This window comes from Rhipicephalus microplus, chromosome 7, assembly GCF_043290135.1.
Source record: "Rhipicephalus microplus isolate Deutch F79 chromosome 7, USDA_Rmic, whole genome shotgun sequence".
NCBI classification, from domain to species: Eukaryota; Metazoa; Arthropoda; class Arachnida; order Ixodida; family Ixodidae; genus Rhipicephalus; species Rhipicephalus microplus.
Window position 1 is genome coordinate 47,669,501 of NC_134706.1, and position 17,634 is coordinate 47,687,134.

The window sequence follows — 17,634 nt, forward strand, 5'->3', positions numbered from 1 at the left end:
ACAATGTCTTGCGTGATCCGTGATGCAGTTGAACTAGAAATAGGCGGACAACTGTATGCATGGACCATGAGCTACCTTAGCGGTATTACCATGTATATGTCGATACGCGATGAAGATAGGGATCGTTATAATATTGTCCGCATGGTTTCCCATGGTCGTATTCCCCACCCGACGTTTTTTAACATTCTTCATTGAACTTGCTGTCAAATTTCCTGACCCGATACAAGTTAACGCATATGCGGGACCATCTGCATATGGGTTTCTGGAGCGACACGCCCCCAACTGCGTGCTAGACTGCAACATGCAGTTGCCAAGAGCTCAGTACCTACGGCGTCAGAGTAGCACACTGTGAAGTAAAAAACGTGCAATGCTTGCATCTACGCGAAATCAAATGATAACGTACCCAAGAATTGTAAATGGAGTAGAGTTTCATAATGTAGCGCAACACGAATTTATGAATATTATCATCGACCGAGACCATCGTGGTCAAAACACGCCGCTGCCTTGAAGTCATAGCAGATGAGTTATGTCCGCGTTCCTTGGGTCATGGCTGGTGGAGTAGGATGGGGTCCTTGGTAGCCAGCTCTCCTGCAACTGTTTCAATTTTTACTCGTAGAATACGTACAATATAGCGTGCCTGTGCTTCTATGCATGAAGCCTAGTTGTGTGAGCATGCTAAAAAAACATTCAGGCGGATGGTTGAGCTCAAGTTTGTGCTTAGCTCATTGCCCGTAAATCACTAGAACTCTCGCCGAAGCTGGGACCTGTCCTATAATTATATTTGTGCTCTGTGAGCCTTTTTGAGTCCACCTTCGCCCATTGACTCGACACGGGCCACATCTCTTATCAGCACTCTCTACCAATCACCAAGAGTGTAGTTGTTCAAGATCTATATCGCAACACGAAAAAATAATGCCACCAAGATTGTTTTTTCCTTCGTGTTGCTGTGACAAGTCCGTGGCTCCTACCTTGCTCGCTTGTTAGGCTACAGATTCAGGGGATAATAAAGAAGTTTCTTGTGCCATCTATCAGCCTAAAGCAACCTACACTCCTGCATATTTAAACAATGTTCGATTGTGCGGCACACATATAAAGTGATGGATCTACCACGTCATGTACTTTCGCCGGAGCCTTTGTCATCCCCCAGATGAAGATAGCTCGACGTTTCAAGTTAGATCACAAGACCACATCAAGTACCGCGGAAGTTGTTGCTCTTCGGGAAGCAATACGTTTCATGCACGCAAAACCCGCTCGTAGATGGACGATACTGTGCGATGCCACAGCTGCTTTCAAACCATCGATTAATTCATTAGACAGGGTTATTATCGTAGCTTTTCAATAGAAATCACAGAGTTTCTTGGCATTGCTATGAAAAATGGACATCATGAAGCATTTCAGCGGATACCTTTATAAGTGCCATAATGGTGAACGAAGAGGCTGATGGTGAAGCTAAGTAGAACTCCGAAAGTGTGCATTGCGTTTCTGCAAGAAGACTCTAACGCGTCCCATTGACACGTAATGCACAACCCCCTCTCAGAGCACTGGAACAAAGCAGAACACCGGAACAACCGGCGGCACAAATAGAACACAGAAATGAAGTTCCGCATGCCTCACAAGCTAAAGCGAATCGCCTTATGTACTATTCACCACATCTGTCTCTGTGAGGTTTACACGAGACGCTACACCCATTTGGTCGGCTTCGGTGACACAGGTACCAATTGTGGCCACTGTCAGTTGCCACAAACTCTCGAACATATATTTCGCACCTGTCCAGCGTACACAAGAGCACGTCAGCACAACTGTTCTCTCCCATTGAACGATACAATAGTCAGCCATTAGCCGATGAGACGTTGGTATGTCTCTGACCTGACGCCAGCAGTGCAAACGTGGTTATGAAAGCCGTCATAGCATTCTTTGAAGCCATGGGACTGGATGCACACGTTTAAAGTAAACCGACGTAACAAGACCATAGTTTCAGCTACCTCCCTTACCATCGTCATTCATCTCTTCGCCCTTCGCCATTCACCCTTCGCCAGTGTGAATTAGCAGGCCAGTGCAAACTGTCGCTCAGGATGACCTCTCTGCATTTTGCATTTGTGTCAATCAGTTCTCTGTCTGCGCTGTTCTATTTGTGAACGCATTGCGCGTAAGCGCCGCGAGCATATGTTACAGATAAGAGCTCTTCTTAAGGGGCGAAGTTCCTTGAAGCGGCACCCGTTCGTCCCTCGCAGCGGTCGTAGTTGTAGTCACAGTGTGTAACCAGTCTTACGTTTTGACCTGCAAGGTGGTGCAGTTGGGAGATTTCTTCCGTGCACTGTTGAACAATAATAAATTCGCAGCGTGCGCGTTAACCAAAAGCCGAATTCTCCAGTCTCTCGTTCCCCATTAGCAGCCATTGGCATGTACCTTGAGCACTATCTGACAAGAAAGGGTTTGCTACGTTATACTCGCTGGGCGTAATCTCTTTGGTTTTAGACAGGTTTAGCGAGCGTTTAGCCGCAGTGCCATGAATACAGTGAACTAGTATATACCATGAACTTGAGGTGGTTAAAAGTGGGAAGTAGATACGAAGCGCAAGCCGTAAGAAAGTGGGCGTGTGCCACCTCTCGTTTAGTCCTTGGAATGTCCGCTGGATGGTGGTGTTTCTATATGGGGAATAAATGATGAACAGATGCGAGATGATGGTACTTGGAGTGTCGACTAGATGGACAAACGGTTGATTGATTGATGTGTGGGGTTTAACGTTCCAAAACCACCATATGATTATGAAAGACGCCGCAGTGGAAGGCTCCAAAAAATTTGACCACCTGGGGTTCTTTAACGTGCAGCCAAATCTGAGCACACGGGCCTACAACGTTTCCGCCTCCATCGGAAATGCCGCAGCCGGGATTCGATTCCGCGACCTGCGGGTCAGCAGCCGAGTACCTTAGTCACAAGACCACCGTGGCGGGGCTAGATGGACGAACGGACACACAGACAGATGCATGGACGGACGGGTGGCTGCACGGACGGATGGACGCATGAACGGACGCAGGGGCGGATGCATGGACGAACGCAGGGACTGACGCACAGATGGGCGTGCGGATGCATGAACAGACGCACGCATGGACGAGCAGATGGACGCACGGACGGTCACACAGAGGGACACATGGACGGACGGAAGCGAGAACGAATGGACGGACGGTTGCTTCACCCCACTCTCCATCATTCACTCCGTGGATATGCTGCCATTCTTTATATAGATTAGGAAACGAACTTCAAGCCATGTCCCCGTGCGTCTGCGATGCGATAGTCTCACGTGTCTGTTTATTTTCCTGATAGACAAACGCAAAGAATAAATCAACTCGACACAAGATGACATCTTATTCCTTCTTTAATGCTAATCTATCTCGCAATCACGGTATTTAGAGCACATTGCCCAATTAAGGAACTGTATTTTTTACAAATACATTTCACCTGACCATGTAGCGCTTTGCCCAAACTTAAATGACCCTACAGGACTTGGTAATGTATCCATGAAGTGGATTCACTAAAGGAGCGTATACTGCCTGACCAATTCATTGCCGCAAAAGTTTCAGAATCCGTTTAGTGGTGTTACGAAAATTTGTCACATGCTGCGATTTGCTTTTCTTTTCCGTCATCCCGACGAAAGAGTAAGAAGGAAAGCAGGGAACCATTGCTTCAGGAAAGAAAATGCGTCTCGCGTGTCATGATCTTGAGCACCTTTTTTTCTTTTTTTTTAATACGCGGCTTTTTTATTTTGAAAGCGCGAGCATGCATGAACATGTCGCGACCTCCCCGCTGCGAGCCCATTAACGACAAAGCGCCATGTCCAGATGAGGTAATGGCTGATACAGTGGGGGACGCAGGTGATTTCTTTAGCTTGTGTCATCATTTGTCGAAAGAACAGAAAGCAATTTTTAGCTGACTTTAGGATATATTGCGATTTCTGTGCCACGTGTGGCGCTATAATATTTGGCTCGCGTGTTCTCGGTAGCGTCGACTGCCAACCAGCTGCTTTTTAAGTGCGAATGCACTTTATAAGCGACCCTGAATCCGCCGTGCGCGGGGCACATCCTCCTCTCCCCTAGCAACGGCGCGAGGAGCGGAGAGGAGCGTCTGTAGCAGCGGCACAGTGACGTCACACACCACGTGATTGCGCGCGCTCCGCCCTCCACTCCGTGGCTGCGCGCGCAGCCACGACTTCCTCGAGGTCAGCAAGTCACCTTAGGTATGAATCCATCGCAGGCATCAACCTCGACTGCGATACCTCCAACAATGATTACAACGCAATCGAATGCGAGCATTGCACGCGACGTTGAAGATGTCGCGCCGGTTGAAGACAAGGCAGCGCGGCGAAGGGCCCGTGATGCCCAGCGCCAGCGGGCGAAGCGTGCCGCGGACATAAACATCATTATAGTGCGAATTTACTCTCACATATACGCGTAAACTCACAAAGATTTCCCGAAGGGTCTAATGGTTCCTGGGAAGTGCAATGTGATCACACAGGGGAGTTTACGTTAACATACTGGCGAATGCCCACAGATTTTAACTTTACTCTCCCTCATAGCATTCCCCCCGTGCATTCGCACTTGACCATGTTCACCCTCGGGGAAATGCTTGGTTTAGCCACTAGCTGTTCCGGTACCACGCGGACAGGCGGAGCCCATCGATTTCTAGCTTCTAGCTGACCAAGGCCACACCAAGTGGTGTCAACTGATACCGATTGTTCTAGCCCAGCTGCCTATCGCCGTTTCGGCCGAACTGCGACGTCGAGTAATCTAGAGTTGGGTCCAGCAGTCGGGCTTGGCAGTGCACCGCGATTCCCGACAAACGGCTTCATCATCGACAGTGCGAACCGTCCTCGTTCGGTCTCTCCATGTGTGATACTTGACTCAGAGTATAATAATAATAATAATAATAATAATAATAATAATAATAATAATAATAATAATAATAATAATAATAATAATAATAATAATAATAGCATCGCAGTTGTGTCTCTCTTCTTCGTCCTCTTCGAAAGCCCTGTTTTGTTCCGAGTTAACGTGCCACTACAGGCGAAATTATTTTTTTCGTTGCTATTTCCTTGTTTCATATTCTTCTTAAATGTGAGGCAGTGTGACATATATTGTTCTTCACGAGTATAAAGACGTCATTTATATCTAATATGTGGCATGGCATTTCGTATCCGGCGTAGTCCAGTGGTTAGGATACCTGGCTTTCACCCAGGAGACCCGGGTTCGAATCCCGGCGTCGGAATAATCTGGTCTCATGGTGTAACGGCTGGCACTCTGGACTCTGAATCCAGCTATTCAAATCTCCGTGAGACCTTTTTTTTTTTTTTTTTTGTTCAGCGTGCCAACAGAATCAAGTTGTATACATGTTTTTCTTGTAACGAAAACAAATTTTGAAATAGGTCAGATTCTTTTTTTCTGACCATCCTCAAGGAGTTTTGCTCAGCCCCTTTGACGTAGGACCTTCTTCTGCGTTCCTACGACTGTATTTCCCTATCAGAGTGCTGCTTTGTGACAGGCGTTGTGGCGTGTTGTTTTATAGCGTATATATAGCGTACGTGCAACTCCACCTGATGAGAATATTTGTGTTATGTGACGATACTCTATATCGTGTTGCTCCTGGTGTTACTTAAGAGAACGGACTAATATGAACTCTGCCGATGTGTTTTTATGCATCCGAGAAAAGGAGTACCCGGTCCTTCACGAAGACGCCAGCATCTCCTAAACATCGTGTAAAAAAAAAACATGGTTCATTCCTCAATAATAGGAATTGGTATAACACGAAAGCAAAACACCGCCATACGGAAGGACACTCGGCGAAAACATTTCTTGACACTGAAGGGAAAGCTACCGAGCCGAATCGTGTGCATTCTACCACCACTGAATGTAGTTCCAAACTAGCGCCCATATTTTCAACGTGAACTTTAAACGTTCATCCTTTATTTTCTACGTGGAGCTATTTCAGACAGGACGCCGCTCACACCAGTAAGATATTCCTATTTCTTTTATTTACCTGTTGCGATTTCGTGTTTATGAAGGCGTGAGAAGGTCCCGCCTTTTTACGTGCACCTCAAACGCTAAGCGGCCTCTGTCTCTACATGAAACGCTGAGAGTGTGCCCCCGTCCCTTTCCGCAGCGTTACGTGACGCGGGCCAAAACGAACCACTTCGCGTAGTGCTACATGTGCAGAAGCTCCACCTTCGTAGATTTCTCTTCAGTTCCAAGAAAATTTGTCGCTGAGTATAGTTCAGTGCTTACTATACATTGATGAAATATAGCTTCTACAATGCCTGTTTGTGTTTGACCGCTAAATTTTAACACAGTTTTTTTTTTATAAGTGTACCCATGTTGAAGCTTAGTGATACATCTCCGTCCGGACGACTAACATTCATGAGTAATGATTGAACAATGTATAAACTTGCCCTTTTGGTCATTATTGCCTGCGTTATCTTTTGTAGTTAACGCTGACAGCGGAACCAAAGAATGCGGTGGGGCACCGTGACTGACTGTACGCCGAACATGAGCTGTCGCCTACTCGCGGCATGCTGGAGTTATTGAACGCCAATGCCCAACTAGTGGAAAACACAACGCGCGTTTTGCCTTCCCCCTTGGCCGGCAACAATTATTCGCTGGGCAAGCGTAAACGAGGAACCCCGAATTACATCCACGCAAAGCAAGAGCGTTGCTCTATGCATTGCAGAACTATTGCTAGTATGGATGGATGCTATCAGCCACGCCCAGCTTTGGCTAAGGTCACCATCTGGCAGTGCGTTACGGCGATGACGAAATCGAACTCCTCCTATTTGGAAGGTACCAAATAAGAGAGACGCGTAGAAATGAGTCGTTGAAGAAAATCGTGAGCTCCATGGTCATGATGCATTATTACACTTAACCATATTCTTACACCGTGCGACTTGCCAAGAGTACTGTGAGAGAGCAGAGGTTGATATAAAGGCGTCAGCGTCTTTTTAAAGTCCACAAACTATGAGGCCATGGTACAGTGAATAGCGTGCCCGTCAGCAGTTGCCACCCACCGAGAGGTCATGGGTTGTACTCCCGCTGAGGGCACCTTTTTTCTTTGTTTTTTTTTGTTTTGATCTGTGTTATTTTTAGACGTCATTTCCTTGACGGAAGTGCGCAACTGAAATCTTTGTGTGCTCCGGCATAAAACACTCTCGTGTTCAAAACACTAAACTGCCAAACGCAGGACGTATGGTCGACCATGAGTGGGAACCAGTACATATGCCGTGCCCTGTCATTCATCGCGGGCAATCAATGGAGGTTCATCAGGCGACCTGTATCGGCGGCCTTCACCGGGTCCAAGATGCGACTGGTGAGTTCACGAGTTACCGTCGCGTTTGTGTACATTCTTCTCATGTGCTGCTTTAGGATCGACGTTATGTGCACCGAGCTAAAATTGCAAACTACATTGTACCACAGCAGTGGTTATATTGAATGCTCGTCATTTTTTCCTAAACACGATATTCGTGAGAATTGAGACAACACTGCCAAGGAAAGTACTTGGGTTCTAATTAGTCGTACATATAGTTTACATAGGAGGAAAGGAAAAAATGGACGAAAATATAACTTGTAGTGGGCAGGAACCAAACCTGCGACCTTCGAATAATGCGTCGGATGCTCTACCATAGCGGATAGTGCGGCGGCCAACGCACCGTCCACATGACGGGGTATATGTGCGTTGAAACATGGGAGCGTCCGACAGCATCCTAGTAGCCGTAACAAATGGCTACTGCCAGCCTTCACCTACAACTCTTTTCCCCTATACTGTCCTTAAGCTTTATGGTCTGTTAGTTCTCATATATTATAGTATAGCGTCATTTCTACTAATTTACTTTCTAGTTTTCAGTTTAGTGTACCCTGGGCGCAGCCTCGAGATCAATGAAAGCGATCCGGCTTAACGGTCAACTTTATTCATTGTCGGCATGTCTTCCTATTTTATACCTCGCTGTGATTTGTGTTGTGAAATAATAATAGAGAGCTTTAGAAAGTGACGGATATATGGTACGCAAATACGGTGAGGCAGTTACGGTAGCATTTTTATTTTTCCGCTCGCTGTGCATTAGCCGCTCCCCGTTACAGTGACAGTACGGCCCCCGAACCACAGGGGTCTCATTAACCGTGCGTAGGCTCGCAGGCAACGATGAGGCGTGGCAACAACTTCAGAAAAATGCCTACGACGTCATACGCTTTCTTGTGGGGGCCCGTGGGAGGTTCCCCGAAGTTCATTGCTTTCTCCGCGGGGAGCGCTCGCTGCCGACACTAATACTTTCGCTGGATTCAGAAATGACGCCATTGCAGACGCACGAACGCAGTGGCTCCTGGACGGCATTAGACGTTCCTTTAATCTCAGAGGCTGTAAGGTTTTAGGCAACCGCCGCAGTGCGCGCTCGCCGCCGACTAGTGTTTTGAGGAGTGGAGATGGAAAGAACTGGAGAGAGCCAGGAAACAGCTTTTCCGCTCACGTCACAGGCATTCAGTCTTCGAGGCGTGGGGAGAGACAATCACAAAATATATATGAAGCATTGTATGACCATGGGCTAGTTGGTGACCCATCTTCGACAATTAGCGCAGAACGGACAAGGAGACAAGAAAGGAAACAAAGACAAGCGCTATACGGTACCGTATTTGGGCACCGAATTTCCCTAACTAGTTATCGGTCTCATGTTTGGTGCGTTAACTGTGCAGGTAACCATGTGATGATGAGGCACGTGTCTTAGCAGAGGGCTAGAGAAATTTAGACCGCCGGGTGTTTGTAAAAGGGCCCCCACAAAAAAATCTATCAAAATACAAAGAACGAGCGCGTTGTCCAATCTAGGAATTTCCGGCTTTTTCACCCCACAGAAAACTTTACAGACCTCAGGCTCTGACAGTCAGGTTTTTTCAGATCCCTGTGTATCCTGACCCCACCCTACTACACAAGATTTATCCTGAAAAACAGACAATTATTACATGTTCCTTATGCGTGGGTACAGCTAGCTTGAAACACATTCTTTGGTGGTGCCCGGCATTACGCTTCGGTGAAGTCATCACGCCATCCAAATGGAAGAATGCTGTTACAAGCTCCGGACTCGAACAACAGTTATGGGCATTCAAACGAGCCCGCGACGCAGCAGAGAGACTTGGCTTTCGGACGTGGGAGTGGCCGGCGATGTGATATATAAAGCACGTTTCAAAGGACTTGCTACATATTGGGTTTATTCATCCATCTATCGTCACGACGCGTGACACCTTGAAGACATGAACTCTCCTCTGGTACATATTAGATGTGAAACATATCTTTGACTCACGTGTGTAACGCCGTACGTACGTCCATACGAACGCGCCACAACGCAACCCCCTCGACGCAGGTCTACGAGCTGTGTCAAGTAGGTCATGCCGCCGCTGCGCGTTAACGTCGCGGTCCCCTCGCACGCATCTATAGCTGGTGAGCGCTGACATTACTTTCTCACTCACAGCCTGCTCGCCGCAGCGCCCGCAGCGGCAAACACCTCTGCCCGCTCGTAATGCACTTCTCTCTTGCTTCACTCTCTCCACCGCACGCAACGCTCGACCGCACGTCGAGTGTAAACACTCTTTTGGCTATTTTATCTGCAATGAAACTTGCACGAAACTTGACCCACCTCCGGTGTGTTTACGCTTCAAACAAAAGCTTACTCGAGTAAAAGCTACATTTCAAGGCGTTTTTCAAACACCTGCGTCGACGCCCGTTTCAACCGGGTCAACGCCATGCGCACCACTGCTGCATAACATCACATCAGTGTTCCCATTGGAGAAATGGTCCATACTTTTTAAGGGAAACAGACAATAATATTTAGAGCTTGGAGCCCCATATCAGCGATATGATTATGGGGGACTGTGTAGTAGAGGACTTGAGAAATTTCCACAATCTGGTGTTGAAAATGCGCTGATATCGCACAACGGCCAGGGCTTGTGCCATTTTGCATTCATCGAAATGCGATCGCCAAAGCCAAGATCAAACCCGCGACTTCATTTGGTTCTCTATAGCCGAGCAACGTAGTCGCTACACCACCGCGGGGGGTAAGGGGGATATCAGTGGTAAATTGTACTTAAATATTGCGTTTGGAGGTAGGCTACGCTCGCAGAAAATGAATTATAGTAGATTCTTTTAAGGCTATGTAAGATATGCCTAGCTTTACGGATTACACTCATTTCCGCAAGTTCGTATGACATCAATAAATTGTGTGTAAAATATGTGCCAACCTGGCGTTTTAACAAACACCTGAATATAAGCGTGTGGGCCTCAAGCATTTGTGCGGTAATCAAAATTTCGGCCGCTGTAGTCGTGATGCAGTTCCGCCACTTTCGGGTGAGTAGTACAGTACCATAACAGTGACAAAACACTTGTATACGTAGTGCGCAAATATACATTGACAGCGATGGAATATAAAGTGAGTTTAAAGTTTTTTCCCAGTCTTCGAATTCTTCTGTACCCAAGTGAAGTCATGACGCAACCAATTTTCCTAGCAATTAGAGCTTTTGTTTTTTGCGCGCGTACTGAATTAAAATTGTGGAATTAATTGCCGGCAGGCCCGATTACAACTGCAACTTTCTTCCAACATGGCAGGCATTCATTTTTTTCATGCTAGCACCAATCAGTCAAGTAGCATGTCAAACCAAAAGCCTAGTGAACATCTGCAGCTCTTCATTAAAATATGATTAAACTGCGATATATGTGTTCGTCGGAGAAATTTCATTTTTTCTACTTTGCTTATTTGGTAGCTACTTTTGCCCAAAAGTGTGTAGTCTAGGTGGGGCAAGAGAATGCGAGGCGCGACAAGTTTTAAGTATACACGAAAAACTCTCGGTATCTCTCGCAGTATCCCGAATCGTCGAGGGCATGGGTTCTCAAAGTTGGTACCGCTGAAGCCAGGGTTCAACTAGCTGTTACAGGGAGCGCAACCGACCCTCATTTTAGCACGATCAGCAAACAAGCTACTTGCACGTGATATACCAATTCCAATGTGGAACACTGCCTCTTTTTTGCACACCCTTTTACACGTCGCAGAATCTTTCTGTAGAAGAATTGCCGGTGATTCCAATTTCACAGTATCAAGAACGGGAACTTTTGACAACCCACCACCCTCACGTGATCCCCGTATGGAATGCCAGTTTTCTATGGATGAGCTAGAGGCGGCACTGGCTCTGTGCAGACGTTCTTCAGCACCCGGTCCTGACGGCATTACCTATCGTGCCCTTTGTAATCTTGGAGACGAAGCTCGGAAGGCACTCTTACGCCTATACAACGACTCCTGGCAGACTGGTACTGTTCCCCAGGCATGGAAGTCAAGTCGCCTCATTCCACTTCTAAAGGCTGGTAAATCTCCTTTGGATATTGCCTCATACCGTCCTATCGCACTTGCCAGTTGTGTGGGAAAAACGATGGAACGAATGATTCTAACACGAATGGAGTGGTATTTAGAGCACTACGAAATCTATCCAGTATCCATGACCGGATTCAGGCGCGGCCATTCATCAATCGACAACGTTGTTGATCTGGTGACATATGTTCAACACCAGAAAGCCTGTAAGAGACTGTGCGCCGCCCTGTTTCTAGACGTTAAGGGGGCTTACGACAATGTCACCCATGAAGCCATCCTTAGTGCTTTGGAAACAGTAGGTCTTGGTGGCAAGATATATATGTGGGTGTACAGCTACTTACAGCTGAGATCATTTTACGTGATGACAGCGAATGGCCCAACACCTGATTATTACAGCAGCCGAGGAGTTCCTCAGGGAGGAGTGCTAAGCCCTACCCTTTTCAACCTAACTCTCATTGGTCTAGTCGAGCAGCTACCTAGCACTGTAGAACTTTCTGTCTATGCTGATGACATCTGCATTTGGACATCAGGTGTGACAAGGCCTCAGCTTCGCGCCCGCCTTCAGAAGGCTGCTACAACGGCGTCATGCTATCTTCGTAAACAAGGCCTCGAGGTGTCCTGCGGAAAGTGTGCAGTGGTAGCGTTCACGCGGAAACCAATGTCTGCTTACAGTATATCGATTAATGAAGAATACATATCGTTCAGCAGAAGCCACAGGTTCTTGGGAGTCATAATAGATAGAAACCTGTCGTGGACTCCACACGTGAACTATGTGAAGAAGCGGCTGATCGCAACATGCCACATGCTCAAATTCCTTGCAGGAAAAAATTGGGGAGTGCCCATATCATCCATGCTACAACTGTACAGGGTGCTGTTTATCGGATTCTTACGGTACAGCTTACCTGCAATGTCTAACACCGGCAAGACCAACCTGCGCGCAATTCAGAGCATTCAAGCCCAAGCACTTAAGATATGCCTTGGAATACCCCGCAGTGCTTCAACGGCTGAAACCATTGCCATCGCTCAAGATCACTCGATAAATACGCATATTATTACCGAGACAATGCGCATGCACCTCAGGCATTATGCCAGGACCCCTTCTCACCACCTGGCGAGTCTAGCTGCTGAAAGGCCCCGCACGACATACGGCACTATTGTCTCCAAGCATCGTTCATCGTTTGCTGAGACATACGCACCTGCATCAAAGCCACTGCTTCCTCCTTGGAGCTTGAGCCGGCCGCGAGTTCACTTAATGATTCCAGGAATAAGGAGAAAATCGGACTTACCGACACATGCCCTGAAACAACTGAGTCTATCCCTACTGGAAGAAAACTACAGTAACCACGTGCACATTTACACGGATGGCTCTACTACGCCGTCTAGTTCAGGTGGAGCAGTGGTTATACCATCACAAGGGATAACTCGGTGTTTTAAGACTTCACATGTGACGAGTTCGACGACGGCAGAACTCGAGGCTCTGCGCAATGCACTGGAACACATCAATTCAGAAGAAAGACCAGGTAAATGGGCTGTGTTTTCTGACTCAAAACCAGCGTTACAGTGCCTGATATCAGTTCTCCGACGCGGATGCCACGACCAGTTGACCTACCAAACCGTGAAACTACACCACCTGTTAATACAAAAAGGCCATGACATCGTCTTTCAGTGGTTACCTGGGCATAGTGGTATAGGCGGCAATGATTCTGCAGATCATGCTGCTCGCACGTCACATAAAGAAGGGAACAGTGTTTCGATACCGCTTTCAAGAGCGGATGCAGCGAGGCAGATTCGTCAACTGGCCCGCAGTCTCACACTGACCGAGTGGAACACACCAAGCATACGACGGACACGACTGCACGAGCTCGACCCATCACTACAACTCCGGCCTCCACCCGGCCTACATCGACGTGAAGCTTCGCTTCTCTATCGCCTTTGGCTGGGAGTTGCTTTCACGAAAGCATATACCACGTTAATCAGAATTACTGACAGTGCGGCGTGCGATGTTTGCGGCACCGACGAAAATATCGAACACCTGCTGTGTCATTGTCCTCGATTTGCCTCAGAGAGACAAGTACTTGCCAACGCAATGCGGCGACTGGATGATCGGCCTCTTTCTGTGCAGGTGCTACTACAGCAACGTACACATGCCTCGACAGCCCACAAGGCAGTGAAAGCCCTGCTGCGTTTCCTGAGAAAGACAGGCTTGTGTGAACGCCTCTGACATGCGGTAGATTTCTACACGCTGCAGTGAAATTACTGTCAGTCTCTCCCCCACCCCCTTTTTTCCCTCTCTTCCCTCTTTCTCGTCTTTCTTGTCCCCTTCCTTTATCCCCCAGTGTAGGGTAGCCAACCGGATGTCTTTCTGGTTAACCTCCCTGCCTTCTCCCTTTTTGTTGCTTCCTTCCTTCCTTCCTTTTACACCTTTTCGATCCGTCACTTCAACTCCAATTTCCATCTGGACTGTCCCGATCCTAAACAATCGTTCTCTGCCACTTGTGGCTAGGAGTTTTATTCGCGAACACTTTCGCTTGCCGAATCGGAAGGGTTCACAATGCTGCGTGTGACCACTGTAGCCATGAGAAAACCATTGTCTACGTCCTATATATATGTGACTGTCCTCATTATAGCTCCCAAAGACAATAGCTTTCTGCAACTTTAGCACGGCTTGATGACCGGCTGCTTTCGGTGCTGTCAATTTTGGAGCGCCGTAACATTCTAACTTCAAGCCAGAAAGTGATGAAGTTGCTGACGAAGTGTATGTGGTCAACCTGACTCGCAAAACGACTGTGACATTCCCGTGATTGAGTGTTTGTTCATTTTATATTTTTTACATTCCTTTCTTTCTCTTCTTACCTTTTCATCTCATTTCCCTTTCCCAAGTGCAGGGGGCGAACCGTACATTTTATTCTGAATAATCTCCCAGCCTTCCGCTCTACCTTATTTTTCCTTTATCTCTCTATTTCAACAAGCAAATTTGCATTGCATTTTGACCTTGATGAAGACATCGCACGCAGAATCCGATATTGAGTATCTGCGGGTCGCGAGTGATGCACGTGGTAACTGCAGTAAAAGTTCGTCGTCTAATGTGCGCCACCATGAAGCTTTCCCAATCCGACAGAACGCACGTGGCGCTTGTAGTTTTATGAGAATTCAAACAGCATTTAAGGGCACCCAGGTGCGGTTTCGGTCCCTGCCACCGGAAAGTTATCTCTCCTTCCACGTTACAATCTTCACTGTTACATAACAAGTGCTACAAATAGCTTTCCAATACGTTCCTTGACTTATTTTTTGGTTAGTTCAAATGATTGTAAACATCACTCATTCTGCGTGAATTCTTGTTCTTGTAGATGCTTTGCAAGCATCTGAGTTTTACATCCACGTTGTTTGTAGCTAAGCTTTGACGGATGGCGTCCGTAGACAAAACAACTTGGAATTGCTTTGCGGTTTCTGTGGTGCCAAGTACAAGAGGTAGGAGGCTCGTCAAGCTGCTAACATAGCAACTTTTCGCTCTCATCCTTGCGTTTTTTTCGCAATTTTGTAAAGAAAACGCTCAATAAAAAACTGAAACTAAAACTGAACAATTTTCGGTACCCCTCTGCCTTTCATGGCAGGCTCCCCTCAGTTTGTCGTCTCGAGCACCTCTCGCCTATTCGCCACTGCCAATGCCGATTCACCGAGTGTCGTGATGCTCGGCAGATGCCCTTTCCGACAATCATTATTGAGCTCCCTTTGTCTGGTGACGTAGAGTTAGTGCTATCGCTGTTGTTGACATTGGCCCTCTAGACTCTCAATCACACGGACGCGTGCAGTTCCTCAGCCCGAGGAAGAGCGGGAAATAAAAGTGTGGCAACGCGAGCAGTAGCGTGAATGGGCGCGAAAACAATCTGAAGCCACCGCTGACTAACATGGAGCCGTTGGCTTCCATCTGCACACAAGTGAAATCGGTCTGCACTTCTCAGTTCTTTCCTAATGCTTGCCTCGGGTATCGCCGTCAATGCAGATGATGCCCGCTATGAACGAGGCTGTGGATCGCTTCATCGATCTGCTGGAAGAGCGGTGCCTCAAGGCGCCTGATGGAGCAGCCAACATCCACGCGCTCATTGGCTCCCTCGCTTTTGACGTGGTGGCCGAGACGGCGTGCGGTCTATACCTGGACGTGCAACACAAGGTCAATGACGAGTACTTCGAGTCGGCGAGGTCTTACGTTCTCAACACCGTCGAAAGTGCTTACCAGAGGATCGGCCGTAAGTATACGCGAGCGTCACTCATATGTAGGCCCCTAAAGACTACAACAAACTAATCCCTCTCTTTTCAAATGAAACTCACCATCTCAGCGTGTTACCGGCGTTGCCTTGGTGTGTGCCAAAAAGGAAACATAGCTACTACACATTTCTTTTTCTTCTGGTTCTTGCAGCAGCGCTCACACCTGGGCATGCTCTCTGGTGTATTGCGCAGTTTAACTATGCCTAATCGCACTGCCGAAACTATTCTCAGAGGCTGCGCATGAAGGACCGCATGGTGTGAATCTTCTCAGCCAGGTGGCGCAATGATCCTAGCTCCTCACAAAAGAAATGCTCAGTCTTTCAGTGAACTCATTCAATAATTAGTCATTCATTATTCTGGCAGCAGACAGGTCCTTATCTAATGCACACTTATTCTCCGATACCATAATCGATTGCCGACTGGTTTTACTTTTTAGAACACTTAGCTTCGGAATTCGAAAAACCGGAAGTATACACCCGATCGAAAGTGCTTGGAAAAGAACCCAGGCTGTCATTCGGCACTCGCACCACTAAAAAAGACCCCCATTTGTACTACGATCATATCATACCGACTCACGTGATACCAACTCTACTGGTACTATCGCAATCTTTCTCTATGATGTTGTACTACTTATATATGATGTTCAAAAAAGCTCAACAATCTCATTAGCCTAAATAAACCATGGCTGCCCTCCGGGTTATTGTGTCACTTCAATGTTTCACAAAACTGCACGTGCAGCTTAAGCTGTATTAACACGACTAACCAAATCGTTATTCAAGTCTGCAAATTGTATACTACGTCACCATACGTCAGCCGTTGCCATGTTCCCACTTTGGTCCGCGCGGAGCGATTCGCAAAATCAGGGAGGCCCGAGTCACAGTTGCTATACTCGGGGGGCAGTGTTGAATGCAGAAAATGTGGCGCAGTGCAAAACAGAGACCACCCCTGTTCCGAACTAGCCGAAATGGCTGCTTTGCTACAATGCCGTCGATTGTAGCCAGTGATGTTCCGTTCAGAGAGTTTAGTCCTTTTCGGGTAATTTTCACCTGTCCCTTTGATCCAAATGGAAAAAAAGGAATCTTCGTAATATTGCAGGAAATTTCAGGAATGGTTAAATTCTTCAATGGCGACTGATGATTAGCTGTCACAGTGCGCCTTAATCTGCTGTAATCGGCTCTGGTGCATGCATCACGCAAGCATGGCCCTTGAGATTTCTTATAATTTCGTGGAGTGATTCCTAGTTCACTATAGGTGTTAGATTTGAAGCCCACAATGTGCAAATTATTAAGAGTATATGAATCAATAAACTCATGCTTTTGTTGTGCGGCAGTGCAAAGGCCAGTCGTGATTTCAAACGTCACTAGTACGTCAGACACGTGTAACTATACTGTTTGTGCGTGCATGGGGACGGAAATCAGTATTGTTGTGCAAGGAAATGTGCTGGGAACTTCGTCGATATTTGCAAGGAAAAATTTCCGAAATAGGCAGTTTTCATGTCTCTGATCGGGAATCCTTCGGCGTTGTACGAAACACCACTGGTTGTAGTATGAATGCTGCCTTGTCACCTAAATGACACCTGCGCGGAGACGCGAATTAGTCACATGTCACTGATTAATTCACGGTCACGTCCATCCAGTGAATATAGGTTGGCCGAATCCATTTATTGAAAATATTTTTCACAGTGTGACATTTGCTGTCCGAAAGAAAAAAGTTAAACAAAAAGATGGGGGCCAGCATTTGACAGCTGTGTTCATGGGAGGTCGAAGGGAAGACAGAAAGTTATGTGGGCCGATGAGATTAAAAAGTGTGCGGGTATAACGGGGCAACGGAAAGCACAAGACAGTGTCGATTGCCGAATCATGGGAGAGGCTTTTGCCCTGCAGTGGGCGTAGTCAGGCTGATAATGATGATGATAATGATGATGACTTGTAGCACTGGCGATCGTTCGGGGCTTAAAACGTACCCACTATAGTGTATAATCTTGTGTCGAATAC

At 47.1% G+C, this 17,634-nt stretch overlaps 1 protein-coding gene and 1 non-coding gene across 2 annotated transcripts in view; both read left to right on the forward strand.

Moving 5' to 3' along the window:
* Positions 1-17,634, forward strand: part of LOC119179564 (cytochrome P450 6a8) — a 90,127-nt gene that overhangs the window by 14,333 nt on the left and 58,160 nt on the right. Inside the window, exons 5-6 of the mRNA XM_037430668.2 lie at positions 7,225-7,350; positions 15,378-15,621. Coding sequence (XP_037286565.2) covers positions 7,225-7,350; positions 15,378-15,621 — 370 coding nt within the window. The remainder of the gene's footprint in view (positions 1-7,224; positions 7,351-15,377; positions 15,622-17,634) is intronic.
* On the forward strand, positions 5,191-5,262 carry TRNAE-UUC (transfer RNA glutamic acid (anticodon UUC)). Its single transcript has one exon. It is a non-coding gene; the product is annotated as a tRNA-Glu (tRNA).